The sequence below is a fragment of the Schistocerca nitens genome, chromosome 2, assembly GCF_023898315.1.
Source record: "Schistocerca nitens isolate TAMUIC-IGC-003100 chromosome 2, iqSchNite1.1, whole genome shotgun sequence".
Taxonomy (NCBI): domain Eukaryota; kingdom Metazoa; phylum Arthropoda; class Insecta; order Orthoptera; family Acrididae; genus Schistocerca; species Schistocerca nitens.
Genome location: NC_064615.1, coordinates 366461084 through 366481137, shown reverse-complemented (window position 1 = coordinate 366481137; position 20054 = coordinate 366461084). Strand labels below are relative to the sequence as shown.

At 41.2% G+C, this 20054-nt stretch overlaps 1 protein-coding gene across 1 annotated transcript in view; it reads right to left on the bottom strand.

Moving 5' to 3' along the window:
- Positions 1-2577: 2577 nt before the first annotated feature.
- LOC126234406 (ATP-binding cassette sub-family C member 4-like) overlaps positions 2578-20054 on the bottom strand; it is a 123763-nt gene continuing 106286 nt past the window's right edge. The window contains exons 19-25 of the mRNA XM_049943095.1: positions 16075-16248; positions 11263-11390; positions 10928-11173; positions 9241-9401; positions 6805-6934; positions 3124-3234; positions 2578-3017 (exon numbers count right to left, since the gene is read on the bottom strand). Of these exons, the coding sequence (XP_049799052.1) occupies positions 2955-3017; positions 3124-3234; positions 6805-6934; positions 9241-9401; positions 10928-11173; positions 11263-11390; positions 16075-16248 (1013 nt within the window). The 3' untranslated portion in view covers positions 2578-2954. The remainder of the gene's footprint in view (positions 3018-3123; positions 3235-6804; positions 6935-9240; positions 9402-10927; positions 11174-11262; positions 11391-16074; positions 16249-20054) is intronic.

The window sequence follows — 20054 nt, the reverse complement described above, 5'->3', positions numbered from 1 at the left end:
ATAAAATCAGAAAGATTAGAGCCCATACAGAGGCATACCGACAATCTTTCTCTCCACGAACAATACGAGACTGGAATAGAAGGGAGAACCGATAGAGGTACTCAGAGCAGCCTCCGCCACACACCGTCAGGTGGCTTGCGGAGTATGGATGTAGATATAGATGTAGATATGTATCTGTGAAGGTATGTCTGATATTTTGCTGTGTGAGCATCATAACTGTTCACTGCTCCAGTGTCGAGTAAATTACACGTGTGATGTAAGACCACGACAGATATAGGACTTACGACGAATTAAAGTTATTGGAAACAGCTGTGGTAATTTGAAACGGGCTTGTTGAAATTCTGAAGGAATAAAAAAAGAAAGGAAATTATAAATTAACATCCCATCTACGTCGATGCCACTATAGACTATGTGATCAAAAGTATCCGGACACCTAGCACAAAATGACTTACAAGTTCGTGGCATCCTCCATCGGTAATGCCGGAAGTCAATATGGTGTTTTCCCACCCTTAGCTTTGATTACCACTCTCGCAGGCATACGTTCAATCAGGTGCTGGGAGGTTTCTTGGGGAATGACAGCCCATTCTTCACGGAGTGCTGCACTGAGGAGACGAATTAATGTCGGTCGGTGAGCCCTGGCACGAAGTCGGCGTTCCAAAACATCCCAAAGGAATTCATGTCAGGACTCTGTGCAGGCCAGTCCATTGCAGCGATGTTATTGTCGTGTAAACACTCCGCCACAGGTCGTGCATTATGAACAGGTGCTCGATCGTGTTGAAAGATGCAATCGCCATCCCCGAATTGCTCTTCAACAGTGGGAAGCAAGAAGGTGCTTAAAACATCAATGTAGGCCTGTTCTGTGATAGTGCTACGCAAAACAACAAGGGATGCAACACCGTAACACCACCGCCTCCGAATTTTACTGTTTGCATTACAAACGCTGACAGATGACGTTCACCGGGCATTCGCCATACCCACACTCTGCCATCGGATCGCCACATTGTGTACCGGGGTACGTCAGTCCACACAACGTTTTTTCATTGTTCAATCGTCCAATGTTTACGCTCCGTACACCAAGCGGGCCGTCTTTTGGCATTTACCGGTGTGATGTGTGGCTTATGAGCAGCCGCTCGATCATGAAATCCAAGTTTTCTCACCTCCCGCCTAAGTGTTATAGTGCTTGCAGTGGATCCTGAAACAGTTTGGAATTCCTGTGTGATGGTCTGGATAGATGTCTGCCTATTACACATTACGATCCTCTTCAACCGTCGGCGATCTCTATCAGTCAACAGGCGAGGTCGGCCTGTGCGCTTTTGTGCTGTCCGTATCCCTTCACGTTTCCACTTCACTATCACATCGGGAACAATGGATCTAGGGATGTTGAGGAGTGTGGAAATCTTGCGTACAGACGTATGACACAAGTGACACCCAATCACCTGACGACGTTCGAAGTCTGTGAATTTGGTGGAGCGCATCATTCTGCTCTCTCACGATGTCTAATATGATATGAAGTAGCTGGAAGTAGGTGGCAGCACAATGCACCTAATATGAAAACGTATGGTTTTGGGGGTGTCCGGATTCTTTTGATCATATAGTGTACATGGAGGGCAAGTTCCGATTGGACAAAGATGATGCAGGAAATGAACGTGGTGTCTTCATCCTTGCAGTCCCATGTGATTTAGAGAATCCACGCAAGACCTAAATCTGGAAAACAGAACTGAAAAGCTAAACCCGATTTCTCCATAAAACGAGTCTGTTGCCTTAAAGAGCGTGTATACTCATACACCAGCTACAATAAAACATGTGATAACCATTACCCATTTCTTTTGCAAGCTGTAAAATATTAGCACTCCGTCTTCAGGCCACGAGTGGCCTACCGAGACCATCCGACCGCCGTGTCATCCTCAGTGGAGAATGCGGATAGGAGGGACGTGGGGTCAGCACACCGCTCTCCCGGTCGTGATGATGGTATTCTTGACCGAAGCCGCTACTATTCGGTCGAGTAGCTCCTCAATTGGCATCACGAGGCTGAGTGCACCCCGAAAAATGGCAACAGCGCATGGCGGCTGGATGGTTACCCATCCAAGTGCCGGCCACCCCTAACAGCGCTTAACTTCGGTGATCTCACGGGAACCGGTGTATCCACTGCTGCAAGGCCGTTGCCCTGTAAAATATTAGCCATTTTTATATTTAAATGTCATAGACATAGCGACAAATTTCTGGTAATTTTTGCACCAGTATGAAAAATGGAGTACTTCGCATAAAATTTTTGCAGCGTAGTTAAGCATTAAACAGAATTGACGGCTTCTTCTCATATAATTTACACAAAACCTTCTGAGTTCACATAAGCCAGTTCTTACAATTTTGTCATTTTAGTTTTCATTTTATGGACATTTCATTTCTTCGATCCATTTTTTTTATTGTCAGCTGTAATCAACTTACTGACTCTTTGAGAGTAATACCATCCATCGGTGCCTCAGTAATATAAAAACTTCTGGTATATTTACTTATCACAAAAAGGAAAAGAAAATTATTGGACAAATTTGTTTGGTATGTGAAATGTATAATTGGCGCAGGAGTAAGTAATCAAGTATACAACATTTTACAACCATCATTCCCTAACTGTTTGACCCTACAGCGGTTGTTTAGCAGTAATGGGAACCTCATTGCCAGGAAGATCACTTGACACCACTCTTTGGAACCGTTAGAGGGCATCTTATTACCAGCTTCTCCACCAAGTCTTCACTCTGCTGTGCTGAGACACTGTAGTAACGAGCAATATGTCCTCTATAATACACTTCACATGAAATAAATACAGCTTTCCGTCAGTCACTGAGATCACTGGTAGTTATCACTTCCTCAATAGATGCTCAGATGCGCTTTCTGAGATTCAGTGCTGATGCCAAATCTCTAAGACAGACGTCGATCTAGAAAGGGAAGTGATGAACGAGGATTCACAGCATTGTAATTTGTTCTTCTGCCAAGTCTTCCTGTAGACCATGTAATTCGTTGTAGCTCTGAAAAAAAGATGAAGTACTTTTATAGGTGTAGATGTCACAAATGTTAAGAATACATTACACGTTTACATCGACAAAGTATCGTCTGCCCGATTAAGACTCTCACCTGCTTCGCAACACCTCTTAGCTGTTCTGCCATCGCAGTGCCCGTTTCTTCCACAAGTCTGGACAGGAAGCCAGATGGATTTCTCAGCAGTATATGTGGATGGTCGTATTCCTGGAATATGAAATCGTTACGTTATGCAAATGTGATTATGTCCAAGCAATGAACCGTTCGCTGAGGAGAATTACAGAATTGCAGGAATTTGTTGATTAAAAGTGATCGAAATTCAAATGTGATGATGGAAGACATTATTCGATTGCGCAGGACCACAGAGTAAAGAAGTAATCCGACATAAATAGTGTGTATTTTTGTGAAACCTGCCGACGTACTTTGATCCGAAACGTTTCCTTTGTGTTTTGATGCAGGAAACACATGACCTTCTATGCCTCCTTATCGACAAATTGTATTTTTATGTATAACGTTGCTGGTAGCGTGACATTCATTGCAAAGTGTCGGCCGTATGCTCGTGTGATGAAATTGTATAAAGTAAAAGCAGAACACACTTACGTCAATAGATTCGTACCGCGTACTTATGACAGATATACAGTATAATACATTTATGTTATGATCCTGTCCAATATCTGCACTATACCTGTTCCAAATGTCGACCACTATGCCGACAAAACATACACCTGCGCTTCCTAGACTCTTGACACACGCACTAGTAAATCAAGACGCTGCCGAGAACCCAAGAACCCAGTTCCAAACGATTATCGACTACAGTCTGCATATTGGGCAAATCAGATGCCCTGAAAGAGAAGTCCACAGTTCTCACGTCCGAGGATCAAAGTGATCGTAGAGCAGGACCATCACGATTAATCACTCACTGGCAAAAAATATGAATGAAGGTAGTCGCACATCCACACACGTACCGTACTGCCCAAGCCAATGTGTCCTGTAGGGCCAGTTTCCTACCAATATCAGTGAATTTCTGTCCTGTACCTTCCGTGCATGGAAATAATTAACCGTGTGTTCTGGTACGGACACCAACCTATCTTGTTCTCGTAATTGCTGCGCGGCATACAGACCATAATGATGAGAGCACAACGGTTGCGTAGTCTTCGTTGAATACCGTTTCTTTGCCCCACAAGGTTTCGCGACAAATAGTTTTTCTGAAGATTAATTCTTACATTCCATGAACATCTCCGTTAAACTTTCTTAATACTCATTTCAAGTACATAAATGCGTTTCTTGTCAGAATTCTTCACATATTTGACGTCAAGACTTTTTGATAAGTACTTCAAACGCCTGACATTTGGCTCCATAACCGTTCTGGCGTTTTTGCCTTATTCTTCACCCACATTATATTTTTATATTAATTGTACTTGCTATCAGTCGGACAAGAAAATTCCGGGAGCAGCAATCTGGACATAATAAAACGGCTGCGACTGACATCTGTTCCATTAAAAGCAGGTACGAGAATGAAGCCAAAGAAAAACAGCAAATCTTTCTTAAATGAATATGGATGGATTAGGCAGGTCCGTGAAGCTGGCAATGACGATAAAGAGGAACCCAAATAGAAACATACTGCTCACATGAACAAGACTAGAAGCATTGTATTGCATTTTACTGTAGCCAAGATACGAAGAAATGAATAAAAATACTATAATCTTGTTTATTTCATGTTGTAAAGTACGTAAATACATTATTATCCTACAAATATGTTCTCTAGTGTTTGACAGTACAGAAAATACCAAACACTCATTTCGGCCAACTTTTTGCATGAAATACCCCCATGTGTGGCAACCACATTACTGCGTTTCTGCATCTAACAAAGATGACTGGTATTACAAATAGAATAAATCGTAATTACGTTATTATTCTATAAATAGTCACACGAGTCCCTTATACAAAAATAAAAAAAAAAGTGCCTGAACAGCATTCGAAGTTCTATCGGTGGTATGCGGGTTCATCCTGTATGTAAGAACATACTCCCTATCGACACATGTTTTTAATCGGTCGATATGTAGCATCGAGTTGGACGCCTTACGAAAATTTTCGAAAACAGAATTTACTTTGTAGCCTTCAAGTACTGTTTGCAAGGTGTTATCTGTGAATAAAGCAAGCTGTGGTACGAGTGACTAGTTTTACCTGAGCACTTGCTGAATCATTGAGGAAAGCTTCTTTCCCTCAAGGACTGTCATAGTAACTGAGAATTTGTTCTAGGATCCTGCAACAAATGTTAGTGATACTAGTCTCTAATTCTGTGATCGTCTTCTTTTAATCTTCTGTAAGAAGTCGTGTCCTGCTGTCTTTTCTAGTAGGGCTATTCGCTGCGCTTAACATAAAATTTAATAGAAATTTATTCATTATACACGGTCCAGCCACATTAATGAGACCACCGCTTGTGTTCGACGTCAACGTGCGAGTACCTCTCACAGAGGTGGAGGACATACAAATCGTGTCGAGGGGATGCAGAAAACAGTGCAGTCGTTGTCGTAATGCGGAAACGGAGCTATTTATCGTACGTCCAACGTGGCGTGTTTATTGGTTTTCGGGCCAAGCGCGGAAACATTTAAGAAACGGCTAAATTTATAAACAGTTCGTGTGCAGCCATGGTTAAAGTACACCGTGCATGGAAAAATGGCAACAATGGTGCACCACGGGCCTTAGTCGGCAGCGTGAACGACTGGGGGGGGGGGGGGGGGGTCATGGGTCATGTCACGATGACATCTACCAGCGAAACATTACAACGTGTCACACAGCTAAAAATGATTTCGGATGTTCTGTAGTCTGTCTGGCATGAGATCTCTGTAACAGATTGCATGACGTCACTTCCTCAATAACATGGATTGTAGCTAATGCGCCATCGCGAAAAGAAGTTGTCCTACTTCTTTGCAAACATTTGATGAGTACTTGGTCTACAGCCTTAATGTAACTAATGAAAGCAGTCATTCTGTGCATTTATTTACCTTGGTGCCTCTAATTCGGTGAAAGAGCAGTGTACCAAGCTGCAGTGGAATGCTGAATTTCAGTTGAAAATCGTGCGTTGGCAGACTTTACAGTTGCATACTAATGTCATATGTTGTTACAAATTATCTACATTCCTCTGGGTGTTGAAGATCTCAGAATGCACTTCCACAATTTATAAAGTGTGAAGGTTTACTAGAAAGGAAGTTAGAGTTTGACTTCTCATTGACATCTAAGGTATTAGAAACTGTTCACTACCTTAACTTTCTGCAGAAGAACAAATTGGTTGTGTGTTTGTACAAGAAACCTTGCAAGGATCAAATTACAATCATCTATTAAGAATGTGGATTAAAATCTGGGCTAATCCGATATGAACTTGAAGGTTGCCTCTTATCTCTGCTCTCTCTCACTACTCTTCCAAAATCGCAAGTAATTATATTTCCTAAAATCTATGCCTCTCTAACATACAGGGTAACAGAATTTCGACGTTGAAATTTACTGCATCAGGACGGTCCAAACATTGTACATTGCCTACTTTTTAACTTAACGGCATGTCACTGTAGAACTTGAAGCAATTACGGAAGCAAATAAAATTGCAAAATGACCTCTTCATGATCTCTCAGTAAGGAAAATAGGTATTATGTAACGTGGTATTACGTATGACAGTTAATAAAATTTTAATTTATCTGGTTTAGAAGTATATATCAGAGTGACATCTGTTTATAAAATATTGACTACTATTTGAGCTACTTTATTTAATTCAACATAGCTTACCACCATAGTTCCTGCATCCATAACGAGGACCTTATCTGAATCCATAATGGTGTTAAGTCTGTGGGCTATGGTCAGCACTGTACAGTCTTTAAACTTCCTGCGTATAGTAGCCTGGATAAGCGCGTCGGTCCTGCAACAAACATTTGCAAGTGTTCACAGCACTTTTCTTTACAAAATAACAATTACATGCTTCTAATGCAACGAAGAGCTCGTAATGTAGCTTGGTCCTCACTCCGAGGAATGTTTTGAATCAGCTGTCCACGCCATTCTGTCCTATACATTCACTTCATCTGAGCGTAACTTTTGCCATCTACCTTCACAGGATCGCTATTAGTCTAGTCAAACTCACAGTATTTTTTACTCCTCCCTCTCCCCATCCTCCTACGTTAAACACACACATACTACACATTTCCCTCCATTGCTGAACTAAACATTTCTCGAAACCTCAAAACGTATCCTATAAACCCATCCTATCTTCTAGTCAAGTTGTATCATAAATTTCTTTTCTCTCCAGCTCCATTTAGTAGCTCCTCATTAGTTACCCTATTGACCCATCTACTGTTCAGCATTCTTCTGCAGCATCACATTTGAAAACCTTTATTCTGTTGTCGCCTGTGCAGTTTATTGTCTACATTTCACTTCCGTGTGAGGCTACATTCCAAATACTTTTAAAAAAGACATGTCAACAGTTAAATTTATGTTATATGTGAAAATATTTCTCTTTCTTGGAAATACTTTTCTCGCTGTTGGAAGTCTACATGCACTATCTGATCAAAAGTATCCGGACACCCATTAGTGGACATTAATATGGGGTGTGTCCACTCTTCGCATTTATGACGGCTTTAAATCTGTTGGGGACTCTCCGAATGAGGCGTATGAATGTTTGTGGAACAATCGCTTATCATTCTTCCTCAAGAGCAGAAACCAAGGAGAGTAGTGACGTTGGACGCTGGGATCTAGAGCGAAGTCGACCATCTACCTCAGTCCATGAGGGGTCGGAACTCCAGACAGACCAGTTCATTTAGGAATGTTATCATCTACAAACCATTTCCCCACAAATGCTGCTTTACGACAGGGTGCACTGTCATGCTGATAGAATCATCGACTGCTAACAGTTCCTCTGCAATATGCAGTACACATCGCTCTAAAATGTGTTCATACCCTTTCGCATTTAGCATTTGCTTAAGAAATACCTGAGTTCATGCGATTTTTTACTAGTACCCTATGCTATGTTTGACGGTCCCTGTCCGCCAATACATGAGATGTGCCTGGTCTCGGTTTAGCTTTTGTTGTTCCTTAGCGTCTTCAATCCACAATCACATCACTAGCAGTCGACGTGAGTGGTTCCAAATGGCTCAAATGGCTCTGAGCACTATGGGACTTATCATCTACGGTCATCAGTCCCCTAGAACTTAGAACTACTTAAACCTAACTACATCACACACATCCATGCCCGAGGCAGGATTCGAACCTGCGACCGTAGCAGTCGCGCGGCTTCGGACTGAGCGCCTAGAACCGCTAGACCACCACGGCCGGCTTGAGTGGTTCCAGATGGGTTGAAATGTCCCTGATGGGTTTATTATTCAGGTGAAATCCAAAGACTGCTTCGTGTTCGAAGTCACTCAGCTTTCCTGACAGACACATTCTACTGTTACTGCATGCCACAACACAGTACTCACCTTCTCCTTTTATACTGGTGGGTCACCTCTCGTGACATCTAGTGGCCAATTCTGCATTACATAGTGGCGTCCAGATAGTTTCGATCGGATACTGTATTATATCACCTCCACTTCCAATGTCGTCAGTTATGTTATCCAAATACAAACCTCGTCTGCTATTTCTTGTACCGAATTTCTTAACCTGATCCCATCGTAATCGCCTGAGTTAATTCGAATGTATTATATTACATTTATTTTCTACAAATAATTCGAAAGTACGTCTCAAAAGCGGTCTTTCATCCATTGCAAATGGCTGGCTCAATAAAAAATATTGTACTTAATAACTGAACCAAATGCTGCGTCAATGTCTACGTCTGCTCTGAAACTTACTCCGTAATGTGCACCCCAGTTATATTCATGGATGTGTCGAGCGAATAGATACTGCCTGTACGGCTGTTTGCGAGCAGTTAATGCGCTATTTTCATTTCAAATATCTCTACAGAGTCGTCACATGGGGACGCGAAGAATGTTTGTAGTTTTTTCCCTGAAAAACGTTTTTATGCCTCAGTACAATCTACTTTCATGGAAACATGACAGGTGAGGAATGTGGTGGCTACTATGGCTCAGTAGTCATTGGCAGTCCCGGCCAAAGGCGGCAGCGAAACGTGAGATATTTGAAACAGAACATTGCCACTTGAAAACCTGGAAAATGTTGCTACGACTTCATAGTCCTTATCACGAACGCGGAACTTTAAGTATTTTTCGTGTAAATACTCACTCTGGATCGACGTTTGCGGTGGCTTCATCGAGCACCAGGATCCTGTTGTTCCTGAGAATAGCTCTCGCCAGACACACCAGCTGCCTCTGGCCCACGCTGAAATTACTGCCGCCTTCCGTCACCCGGAAGTCCAGTGTCTGTATACTCGACTTGAGCTCCACCTGTGAAATTATAGGATAAAATGGAACAACCTGAGAAATATATGTTAATAACTCTACAGTTCAGGATGAAACGACATCAGTGATAAGATTCAGTGATGACATTGCTGTCTTATGTAAAAGTGAGGAACAAACCCAAGACCAGTTGAATGAAGTGAACAAGTCTACATAGCGTAGAGTATGGACCGAGAGAAAGCGAAAGAATGTGGAAAGTACTGAGAAACAGCAGAACGAGACTAGAGACAGAATTAGCGTCTAAACTGAGCAACATATAGTGGAAGAATTTAAGTTCTGCTATCTTGGAAGCAAAGTAACACATGACTGACTAAACAAAGAAGATACAAGAAACAGAGATGTGGTGTTACAGAAGGATACTTATTATTAACTGGACGGATAAGAAATGAGGTTTCATGCAGAGGTGAGGAGAGAAAGATCATATGGAACACTTCATTAGGAGAAGTGACAAGATGACTGATGGAACAGGTGTTACGACATCGTGGAAAAACTTCCATGTCGTCAGAGAGAACCCTATAAGGAAAGAATAAAGAGACTGAAAAGTTGTACAGATTAAAAAACTGAGAATGTGGGTTCTAAATTCTAATCTGAGATAAAGCGATTGGCACGAAGGAGGTAATCGTGGTGAGCCACATAACCAGTCAGAAAACTGATGACACCCCCCACCACCAAACCATCAGAAATATTTACGATGTCATGGAAGTAGGTTGTGAACTCCAACCTCAGATCTGTCTCAGATCATGTCTCAGATCACCACTTATCCCGCCTGACAGAGCGTGCAAGCGTCCGACCTTCACGTCCTGTGCTAAGGTGGGCATCCAACACCTTGTTGCCTACTTTTGGCTTTTGGCTTAGCTCATGGAGAGCTAACTGCAGATATATATGAGCCCATTTTTCTAAGCGTTCCCTTCAAGAATTTGAAGATCCTGCGAACGGAGAGAGGAGCCCCAAGGCCAGAGACACTTGAATCAGTTTTAAGAAAGACGTGGTTCAAATGTCTAACTGAAGAATAGGAAGGGTGATTGGTGCTTACCGTCGCGTCGATCACAAGTTCATTAGAGCTCGGGTTGTGGAAGGATAGGGAAGGACATCGGCAGTGCACACTTAGAGAGACCATCTTGGCATTCAACCTCAGCGATACAGGGGAACCATAGAAACCCTAAATCTGGACACCCAGATAGGGATTTGCACTGTCATTTTCCAAAATTCGAAACCTATATCATCCCTTACACCACCTTTCTGGGTACTTGGCTGTCCATGCAGATCTTTGTGTTCAGTGGTCTCTGTAAACTCCAACAAGTGACTATCTGAATGGTGGTTGTTTTGCTTTTGACCAGGATGACTTTCTTCCCCAACGTTGTCCAAACCGAACTAGTGTGCCCCATCCCTTTGACTTTGTCACTGACAGGAAGTTGAACTCAGACCTTTCTTTCGGCTTCAGAATATAAACAACGTATTTTTCAAATTCACGTTTTCATAAACATATATTACATATGTTCAGTAAACTTACATACCTCTTCAAGTACGTCCCAAAGTTTTGCATCTTCAAACTCTGAAAACGGGTCAAGGTTGAAGCGCAGAGTCTCTGAGAAGAGCACAGGTTCCTGTGGTATAATGGAGATGTGTTTCCGCAAGTCGTGAAGTCCCAGAGTGCTGGTGTCCACATCGTCAATCAGAATGGCTCCCTCTATAGGCGCCAATCGGAAGAGAGCAGAGATAAGGGACGACTTCCCTGCTCCTGTTCGGCCGACGATGCCAACCTAGACAGATATTGAAAATTTCGAAGCTACGTAGAGTTATAGACATACACACAATCATTTTTGATGTGATTAAGAACGTATAGCAAAACCTTATGGGTGGGGTGAATTGTGAAATTGAGGTTCTTGAGAACTGGAGGATCTGTTGGGCTGTACTTCAGATACATCTTCTGGAAGACGACCTGTCCTCGCTGTGGCCATGAACCTGGTGGTTTCTTATCTGTAACAAACAAATTAATAATAGAGAGAGAGATAGACTTCGATTTGTGAGACCTCATGTTGAGTATGTTCCATTCGTTTCTAGTAGTCATTTACAAGTGGTTGACGCCGGTGTTATCTTACTGTGGAAGTAAATTTGTTTACGAATTAAATAACATGAAGGACACAGATTCGTGACATTTTTAACTGTCTGAATATTGATTCTGATCGTAGGCTACCATAGCCAAGAAATAAGCGCAGCAAATTAATTCGTGTGCTCTATGTCAGCGCATTTGTAGGACCACCGTTTACAGACAAAATGTAACTACTTCAAACTAGATGATACACTGTGGAGTTTTTAAGACGATGTTTGTTACAAACTTCACGTCAATTATTCTGATCCAAACAGAGCAAGTTTTGAGGGAACTAAAATCTAACTAAATATTTCCAAAGTGTAATGGACAGGAGCGATAGTGATCCTGACAAATGTGTGTCAGAATATACTTTGTTTACCGTCTGTATTTATCTTTTCGTCGATTCAGCGGTATTCTCTAATCTTCCTTTATTACTGCCTTGTCAAAAGGGAACTTTTGCAGTATGTGGTCAGGAGTCCTGTAATTAAGTTTGTTTTCCGACATCTGAGGGAACCAGAAACTTAGCTGGAAACACGAATCAAGCACTCAGAGGAATTCTGCATTAGACTTAATCATTTTTGGTGGTGAAAAATGTTTCTTTATTTCTTCTCCATGTGAGTTCATTATAACCAGTCTGGAACTGCTCTGCCGTCTTCTATTATTTATTTATGTAACGTGATCAAATTAGGCCTTCAGGGTGTCTCTAACGTCGGACCGGGACTTCACACATACAGAATCTTCTTTAAATTTTAGTTACCTAAGAAATAAGAATAATTTTAGTAGAACAAATAGTAAATAATAGTATTAATATATTTAAGAACGATCTGAATGTATGTAAAGGAATGTGTGATGTTCTCTGATATATCGGATTCCGAGAGAGGGAATTTAGGTAAACTGCACCACATAAGAGCACTGCAAAGAAGGATTTAGTGGCGTAAATACCGCGCACAGGGGCTACAATAGCATTACTGTTGCTTCAGTAGGTATGTCATTATCTTTGTTTTAAAGCTGGAGATGTTGCTCATTTCTCTGATATAAAGAGGGAGATCATTCCAGAGTCGGGTTCCTACTCTGAAAAGAACTTCGAGAAAGCGGCCGAGTGATTGAGTGGGATAGAAATGTTTTGATTGGAGCGAGTGTTGCTGCCATTTTCATACGAAAACAAGGGTGATAAGAGATATGAGAGACTGTGAACGTTGACAAGACAGCAGAGAGTCAGGGTGTGTGGGAGTCACTGCGCTTGTCTCCACTTAGTCAGGTTAGCTGTGCATCAGATGGAGAAATATAACGGAAGAGTCGAAGGCCACAGACATATCCAACACAGGCGTTCATAACTAGTTCCAGTCACCGTGATCTTTCTTGAGAGAGACCTTCGCTGTAATGACCAATTGGAAGTACAAGCGTTTGTAAAAGTTTCTCTTTCAGGTGAAAAGGGAGAAGCTTTTTATATCTTTGTAAGGTATGGAGAGGTGCTTATGCCATCTACAATATTGCATCTATGCTATAATTAGTTAAGTGTACACGTCTGAATTTACAACCATATTTATCTCGAAACTAGAAGAAAACAGTAAACAAATCTTATGTTTCCACTTGCTTCTTCACGTCTATACATAGACACTAAAGGACGTGAGCACAAAATAATTTAAAAGTATTTTATCTAACATACTCTTTGTCAGGTGTATTATTTAGTCACAGGAAACAGATTAGAAAATAATGAAAAGTTTTTGAAAAATAATAAGTAAAATTATGTACGATGCCAAGACATACATATCACACTGTACACAGAGTGAGTGTCGCATGGGAATCGTATAAAACTAGACTTAATCATCCCAGGACAACAAATAATTTCTAAGCAAACAAGAGAGAGAGCTTCTGTAAAGTCGACAGCAAGCTGAAAAAACAGTTGTCTAACTTTTTTATGAGACTATAGAGACAAGATATGATCGGGATGGCAGTAAAGTGAAAGATGTGAGATGATGTTAGAAAAACTGCAGCGTCAAAGCTTATCGTTGAAAATCTCAGTTGTTTTGTAAAACCTCTGTTATTTGGAAGTTGCTGAAAACATAGAAACGCCATGGGGTGAATTGCGTCTTGCTACACAATAGCAGTCAGACGGACATGGCAGCTCATCTGAAGTCATACTGAAAGCCAACCGTGACTGGGGATGAACCTTTCTGATGCTGCATCTCAAGCCACTTGTGAAAGTTTGCTGCTTGTGGGAAAAGATGGGAAAAGATTGATTGATTTCAGAGAGATGGTTAATTTCTGTTTTGAGTAATTTCGAGTGGGAGGAGGAATTGATGACTAACGTGACGATTGTTTACAGAACTAATTCGATTAACAGAAACGAAAACAGAAAATGCCCAATCGAACGCAAGATCCGCCCAATTCGAGGTTTGGAGGAGATACGAAATTTAGTAGGAAGATTAATGTCTCACTCCTAGTCGACAAGTTCATTAGTGACAGACAGCAAGATCGGACTCGGTAAGGACAGGCAAGAAAAACAGCAAGGTCCTTAGTAAAGGAATCATTCCGGTATTTGCTTCATGATATTTAAGAAAAACACGGAAAAACTAAATATGGATTGCAGAATAGGGTTTTGAACCGCCATTCTGCCGAACGTGAGTTATCACCAGCGCAGCTCTCCTCTTCAGCGTATGTCCAATATCGAACCAATAATTCTTCCTCATTGTCGACCCTATTACAGCTTTCATCATCCGAATCTATTTCTGTCTTCTTTCCTTTCATCTCATATGCTAACTTTACCCCATCATGTCTGTCTTAGTCCCAGCCCAGTCAATTCATTCTCTAGATGTGATTTCTTATTACTGCCGTCAAGAATTTCTATTTCTTTCTTTTGCCACTGTCTCAAAAACAAAAACGGTGGACAAAATTAATGACTATAATGTTAACAATAATTAATTATTTTGATACTCTACATTTACTACTGTAGCTATTATTGCTGTAACTACTATTATTATCTAAAGCTTGTATAGTGTAAATATTGCAATCTTAAGTCTCCAAGAATTATTGGTTAGATATAAGAGAAGACATGAAGATGAAAATGTTTCAAACTGAAACAGTTGCGTGAATTCGCAAGAACATAGACAACGGTTATCAGTTGTACGTTGCTGGTAGATTGTTGCGAGAGACTGTTGGAGCCTATACCGACATGTTACAACCAGTACTGCAGCCCCTGCTAATGCCAAATCACTGTGTCTGAATTGTGGAAGCCCTCAGCCACAATCACTACCGGCCAGCACTTATAAAATACACTATCAGACATCATTAGACGCTACAGGTCAATATTCTGGTTTTGTTACGAAGCTGTAAGGTTTTAACAGTCATGCGAAGTCAACCTGACGTAAAATAGAGTGAGACATAGTTTAAAAAAAAATTGTTTTATCATAATTTTTCCAGCTCATTAAAAGTTGTAAAAACAGTACAACAATGACTGTAGTTAGTGAAATGGGAATTATGAATAAACTTTCGCTATTCCTTAATGTCAAAGATTCATATGACATAAATAGCCATAACGTACAACTATACCATTGCTGAAGGACGTACCTCCAATTCCTATTTATTCCACTGCTACTAAGTAAATTCAACTATTTAATTAAACTTTATTTAAAGTGAATATCCTACGTTTATTTAAAAAACACATATGTGAAAAAATATTTATAATTTAAGGAAAATTGTATACAATGTAAGAAATTAGAATGGGAAAGACTGTACCCACAATTTATGTGTTCGTATTGAATGTAACGCTTTAGTAAGTAAAGTGAATATCAAAAGCACTTTTACGTAGTTAGAGGCTCCAGAACTGAATGTTGTTTAAAATTATCTCCAAATTGATTAATGAAAATTTAACACATTAAAAAGTGAGTGAACATACAGGGTGATTCCGTGATGAAGTTGCAAATTTTCAGAGGTGATGGAGAAGGATGAATGTATGAATTTGACGTAAGCGACCATGATCGGAAAACGGCCGAGTTTAAAGTTGTAAGTGAAAATCGTTCTGATACCTCTGACAAAGAACATCTACTGCAGACTCTTTGCTGTCCATATTCTGGGAGCAGACAGTATGGACGAAAACAAGAATATAAACGTCCGGTAAACATGGACTCTATGGACTCTAAAGTGCACACCTTAAGAAGTATGAGTATTTGCTGATCTTTCCTATTTTGAAACACATCTATACTGCTGAACAAGTCCTCATAGCTCTCAAGATAGGCATTCTAAAGCCCACGTTTTGGTTCATACCATCTTCTCCAAAAAATGGAAGGTAAAGCCCTTGTAGTGGAAGAGGCTCGCTGTCAGAGGCATCAGAACGATTTTAGCTTATAACTTCCGACTCAGCCATTTCCGGACCAGAATCCCTTGCCTCAAATTGATACAAAAGCCTTCTCCATAATCTGTGAAAGTTTGCACATCATCACGGAACCACCTTGTACGAGTAAAACACACTGGACGTCTTCTCCATTCTAAAACTACTTACTGAACTATGATATACGTACTTGTTCATGTTTCGCCACAGTAGCAGTTAAATCACGTTAATCGTCGTTTCCTCACCTGGTGCGGACTCCAGAGCAGGTTCAGAAGGAATCTTGGTGTACTCAAGGACTCTCTCCACTGACGTCATCTGGCTGACCACTTCAGTCATTTGCATAATGCCGTACTGAAGCATACCAGTCAGAATGAGTGACTGTGAAATTGCCAGACCCACACCGGAACCACCGAATGAACCTGTGAATTAATGTCTGCGTAAGTAGCAGAGTTATAGCGTTTTATTGAAAAGGAAGTAACTAATATTTGGGAAACTTCTGGTAAAATAATAGAAGTCTTAAAAGATTTTTTAAAAGTTCACATATCCATATGGTAAATGTTTTTATTTTCGTGGTTACAGACTATTTTTCGTGTTAATTGTTCGCTTCGTTTCCGTCTTCTTGTTTGCAGATTTGCAGCTTAGTTCCACAGGTATTTTCTTCTTCCTTTTCTAATGTTGTCTTCTGGTAGCTAAATGAAACGCTCAAAATGTCTACCATTAGCTCCAACACAATCATCTAAACACCGCATCATTGACTGTCTTATTCGCTCCTGTCTTCCATTTGTCGGTTATACAGTCTGAAATATTTATTGAACACGCTGGTGAAGAATGTCAACATTCGCAATAGGTTTTGAATACACTGTTCCCAAAAATGATAACAAAAAGAAATCCAACGTACTGAGCACACGCGAACAAGCAGATCAAGATGTTGCTACACCATGACACCATGACCTAACCTTTTATTTGGGAAACGCTGATTCAAAATTGTTTTTGTCTGCAAAGCAAAATGGTATTGTGAATGTTGACATCCTTCGCCAGCATGCCGAAGAAAGGCTGCAACAGATACAGCAGACAGACGCCTGGAATATGTGAGCTAGTGAAATATTCAATGATACCGCCTTTAGAAGATTGTGTTGGAGCTAATGGTATACACTGCAAGCATTTCATTTAGACATCAGAAGACAACATCTGAAAAGAAAAAAATACCTCAAAGCTGAAAATTTGCAAAGAAAAAGCCAGAAACGAAACAAACATGTAATACCATATAATTGTCTGAAACTAACAAAAAATTGGCATATAAATACATGAACTATTATGCTCGGTTTTAAATCCTCTATCCATTCCCCAGAGGCTAACCACGTGTTAGTTAACTCGAGAACAAACAACATTTCCAGGCTGCAAGGAAATCTGCTCATAGTTCCAACATTCGCCACATTTACGTAAATACTGACTAGGTAGCTACCAAATTCGTGTTATACACACAGAAGATTGTGCTCTAGCTGCTGAATTATTCATTATTGTCACATTCATTACATGGAGATAATTATCAAGCAGTCAGTGAAATTCTCAAATATTAAACGCTACATTGCAAATTACGAAGGGCTTTCAGTAAATAACGCAACACATTCTTTTTCTTGAAAGCAGTTTCTTTTGGCTTGTATGCTCACAAGGTACCCCTCCACTGGTCGACATCAGAGCCAATCTGCTTGGTCCCTTAGGAATTCACACACATTTGAACATTTTGGAGCCAACATCCTGCTTCATCAATAACCTCCACATAATCCACGTACTGCTTCCCGCGGAGGGCATCCTTCATTGGGTCAAAGAGATGGAAGTCAGAAGGTGTGAGATCCGGCTTGTAAGGTAAACGAAGAAGATCAGTCCAATGAAGTTTTGTGAGCTCCTCTCGGATGCGCAGATTTATGTGAGGCGGTGCGTTGTCATAGAGAAGGAGTAGTTCGTTTGATTTTTTGAAGCGACGAACACGTTGAAGTCGTTTCTTCGGTTCCATAAGGCTCGCATAATATACTTCACAGTTGATCGTTCCACCATGAGGGAGGACGTCAAACAGAATAACCCTTTCAGAGGCCCAGAAGACGGTCGCTTTCGCTTTACCGGCTAATGGTGCGGATTGGAACTTTTTCTTCGGAGGAGAGGTGGTGTGGCGTCACTCCATGGATTGCCGTTTTCTTTCCGGTTCAAAGAGATGAACCCATGTTTCATCGCCCGTGACGGCGTTCGACAAAAAATTGTCACGATCAGCCTTGTAATGCGCAAACAATTCCGCGCAGAGGGTCAATCTTTGCTCTTTATGGTCTTCTGTTAGGCGGCGAGGAACCCAGCAGCCACGCAAGATTGAGTACCCCAACTGGTAAATAAGTGTGTCGGCACTACCAACAAAGACGTCCAATTGTGCAGTGAGGTGTTTGCTTGTGACTGGTCGATCATCTCGAAAGAGAGTGTCCGCACGTTCCCACATTGCGCGCGGCCTTGTTTCGATGTGACACACGCCTCACCCAACGACTCACTGTGCTTTTGTTCACTGCCAGCTTTCGTAGACATTCTGCAGGCACCTATAAATTCTGCAATGTACTGGTTTTCCGCCAAAAGAAACTCAATGGGAGCTCTGCTTGGAACACATCTCCGTTATAGACGCCATTTTCAAGCCTACTTATGGCGCTGTCACTCACTGGAACTTCATGAAACTATAGGGGCTGAAGCGGGAATATTCCAAGATGTCCCTGTCACCTACGGCCGAGCCACCAGCCACACAGGCGTGTACCGCTGTTTGCCGCCCTTTCTATACGAGAGCAATACGTCCGTAGGAGACCACACCTCCGACAGTGAAACCATTGTTGAAAAAGAAAAGCTTCAAAACAGAAAAAGAATAGATCAAAGACGGGAAAACCAGAAAACTATACACAAAAAGAGAAAAAAGAGCTGAAGAGACTGACTTTGATTCAGAGATCTCTTTGAGGACAGACGCAAGCATGGATGATATCCATCCCTTTGGAGAGTCCACACCAGATTCTATTGTTATGACTGATGTACCACATGTAAGTAGAGAAAATTACAGACAGACACATACATTCAGCGATCACAGGCCCTGCAGACCACGCGCTCCTTCCACAAACTGCCTCCATTCCTTCCTGTTTTATGCACGATTCCTCCAGGTGTCTTCAATTCCCAGGGCTGCTAGGTCCTTCGCCAGGTCGTTCATCTAGCGCTGCCTTGGTCGTCCAATGGGGCATTTGGTGTTTGGTTTCCCCGCTAGAGCCATCTTCGCCTGTCTTCCATCTGGCATACGGGCTACATGCGACACTCATTGTATTCTTTTGCTCTTTATCTTCTGTAGGATAGTTGGTTGTCGCATCAGAAGGTAGATTTCCTCGTTTCTCCTCCTTCTCCATTCTCCGTTATCTAAAACTGGTCCACATTCTTCCTCATTACTCTTCTTTCAAATATTAATTTAGTCCTCCTGGGTTCAGCTTCCTTGCAACAGCCACTGCCGGTCTCAAGCCCGGATAAAGGAGGAGGGTTGGGCATTGGGCTAACAACACAATCCTGTAAAAAACTCTTTGTTACGAAATACAAACTTTCCTCGGACATGGATGGATACAATGGACTACGAAAACTGCAAAGAACAAACGGCATACGATTTAGAAATTTTAATTTTGGATCTTGGAATGTTCGGAGCCTGTATAGACGAGGAACCACCTCAGAAATTAACTGATATAAACTGGATCTAGTGGCGGTACAAGAGACATGATGGCTAGGAGAGGGAACTCACAAAGAGGATGAATACATACTATTCTACGGAGGATGCGTAGATAAACACGAATTCGGCACTGGTTTTGTAATACACAACAAACCAGCAAATTCGGCGAAGGAATTCAAAGCTGTTAAAAAGAGAATATCCTACATAGTACTTGGCCAAATCACATTCATCAGTGTTCATGACCCAGCTGAGGATAAAACAGAGAAAATTACATCTTGGCTAATTTTCGAGGAGGAAAGAGGATTTCTACAGGTACAATTATTTTTGCATTACACAAAAAGTACTGGAAAATGATCTAGAAGTTATGGCTCTAGAGGAATCTGCGTTGTGTTTAACGGTCCTGCTGATGTTCATGAAACAAGGAAGACACTGACTCTCTGTTGAGTATCTCTCATTTTTGTATTAATCTCTATACAATAAGTATAACTGCTAATAGCTCTTACCAAC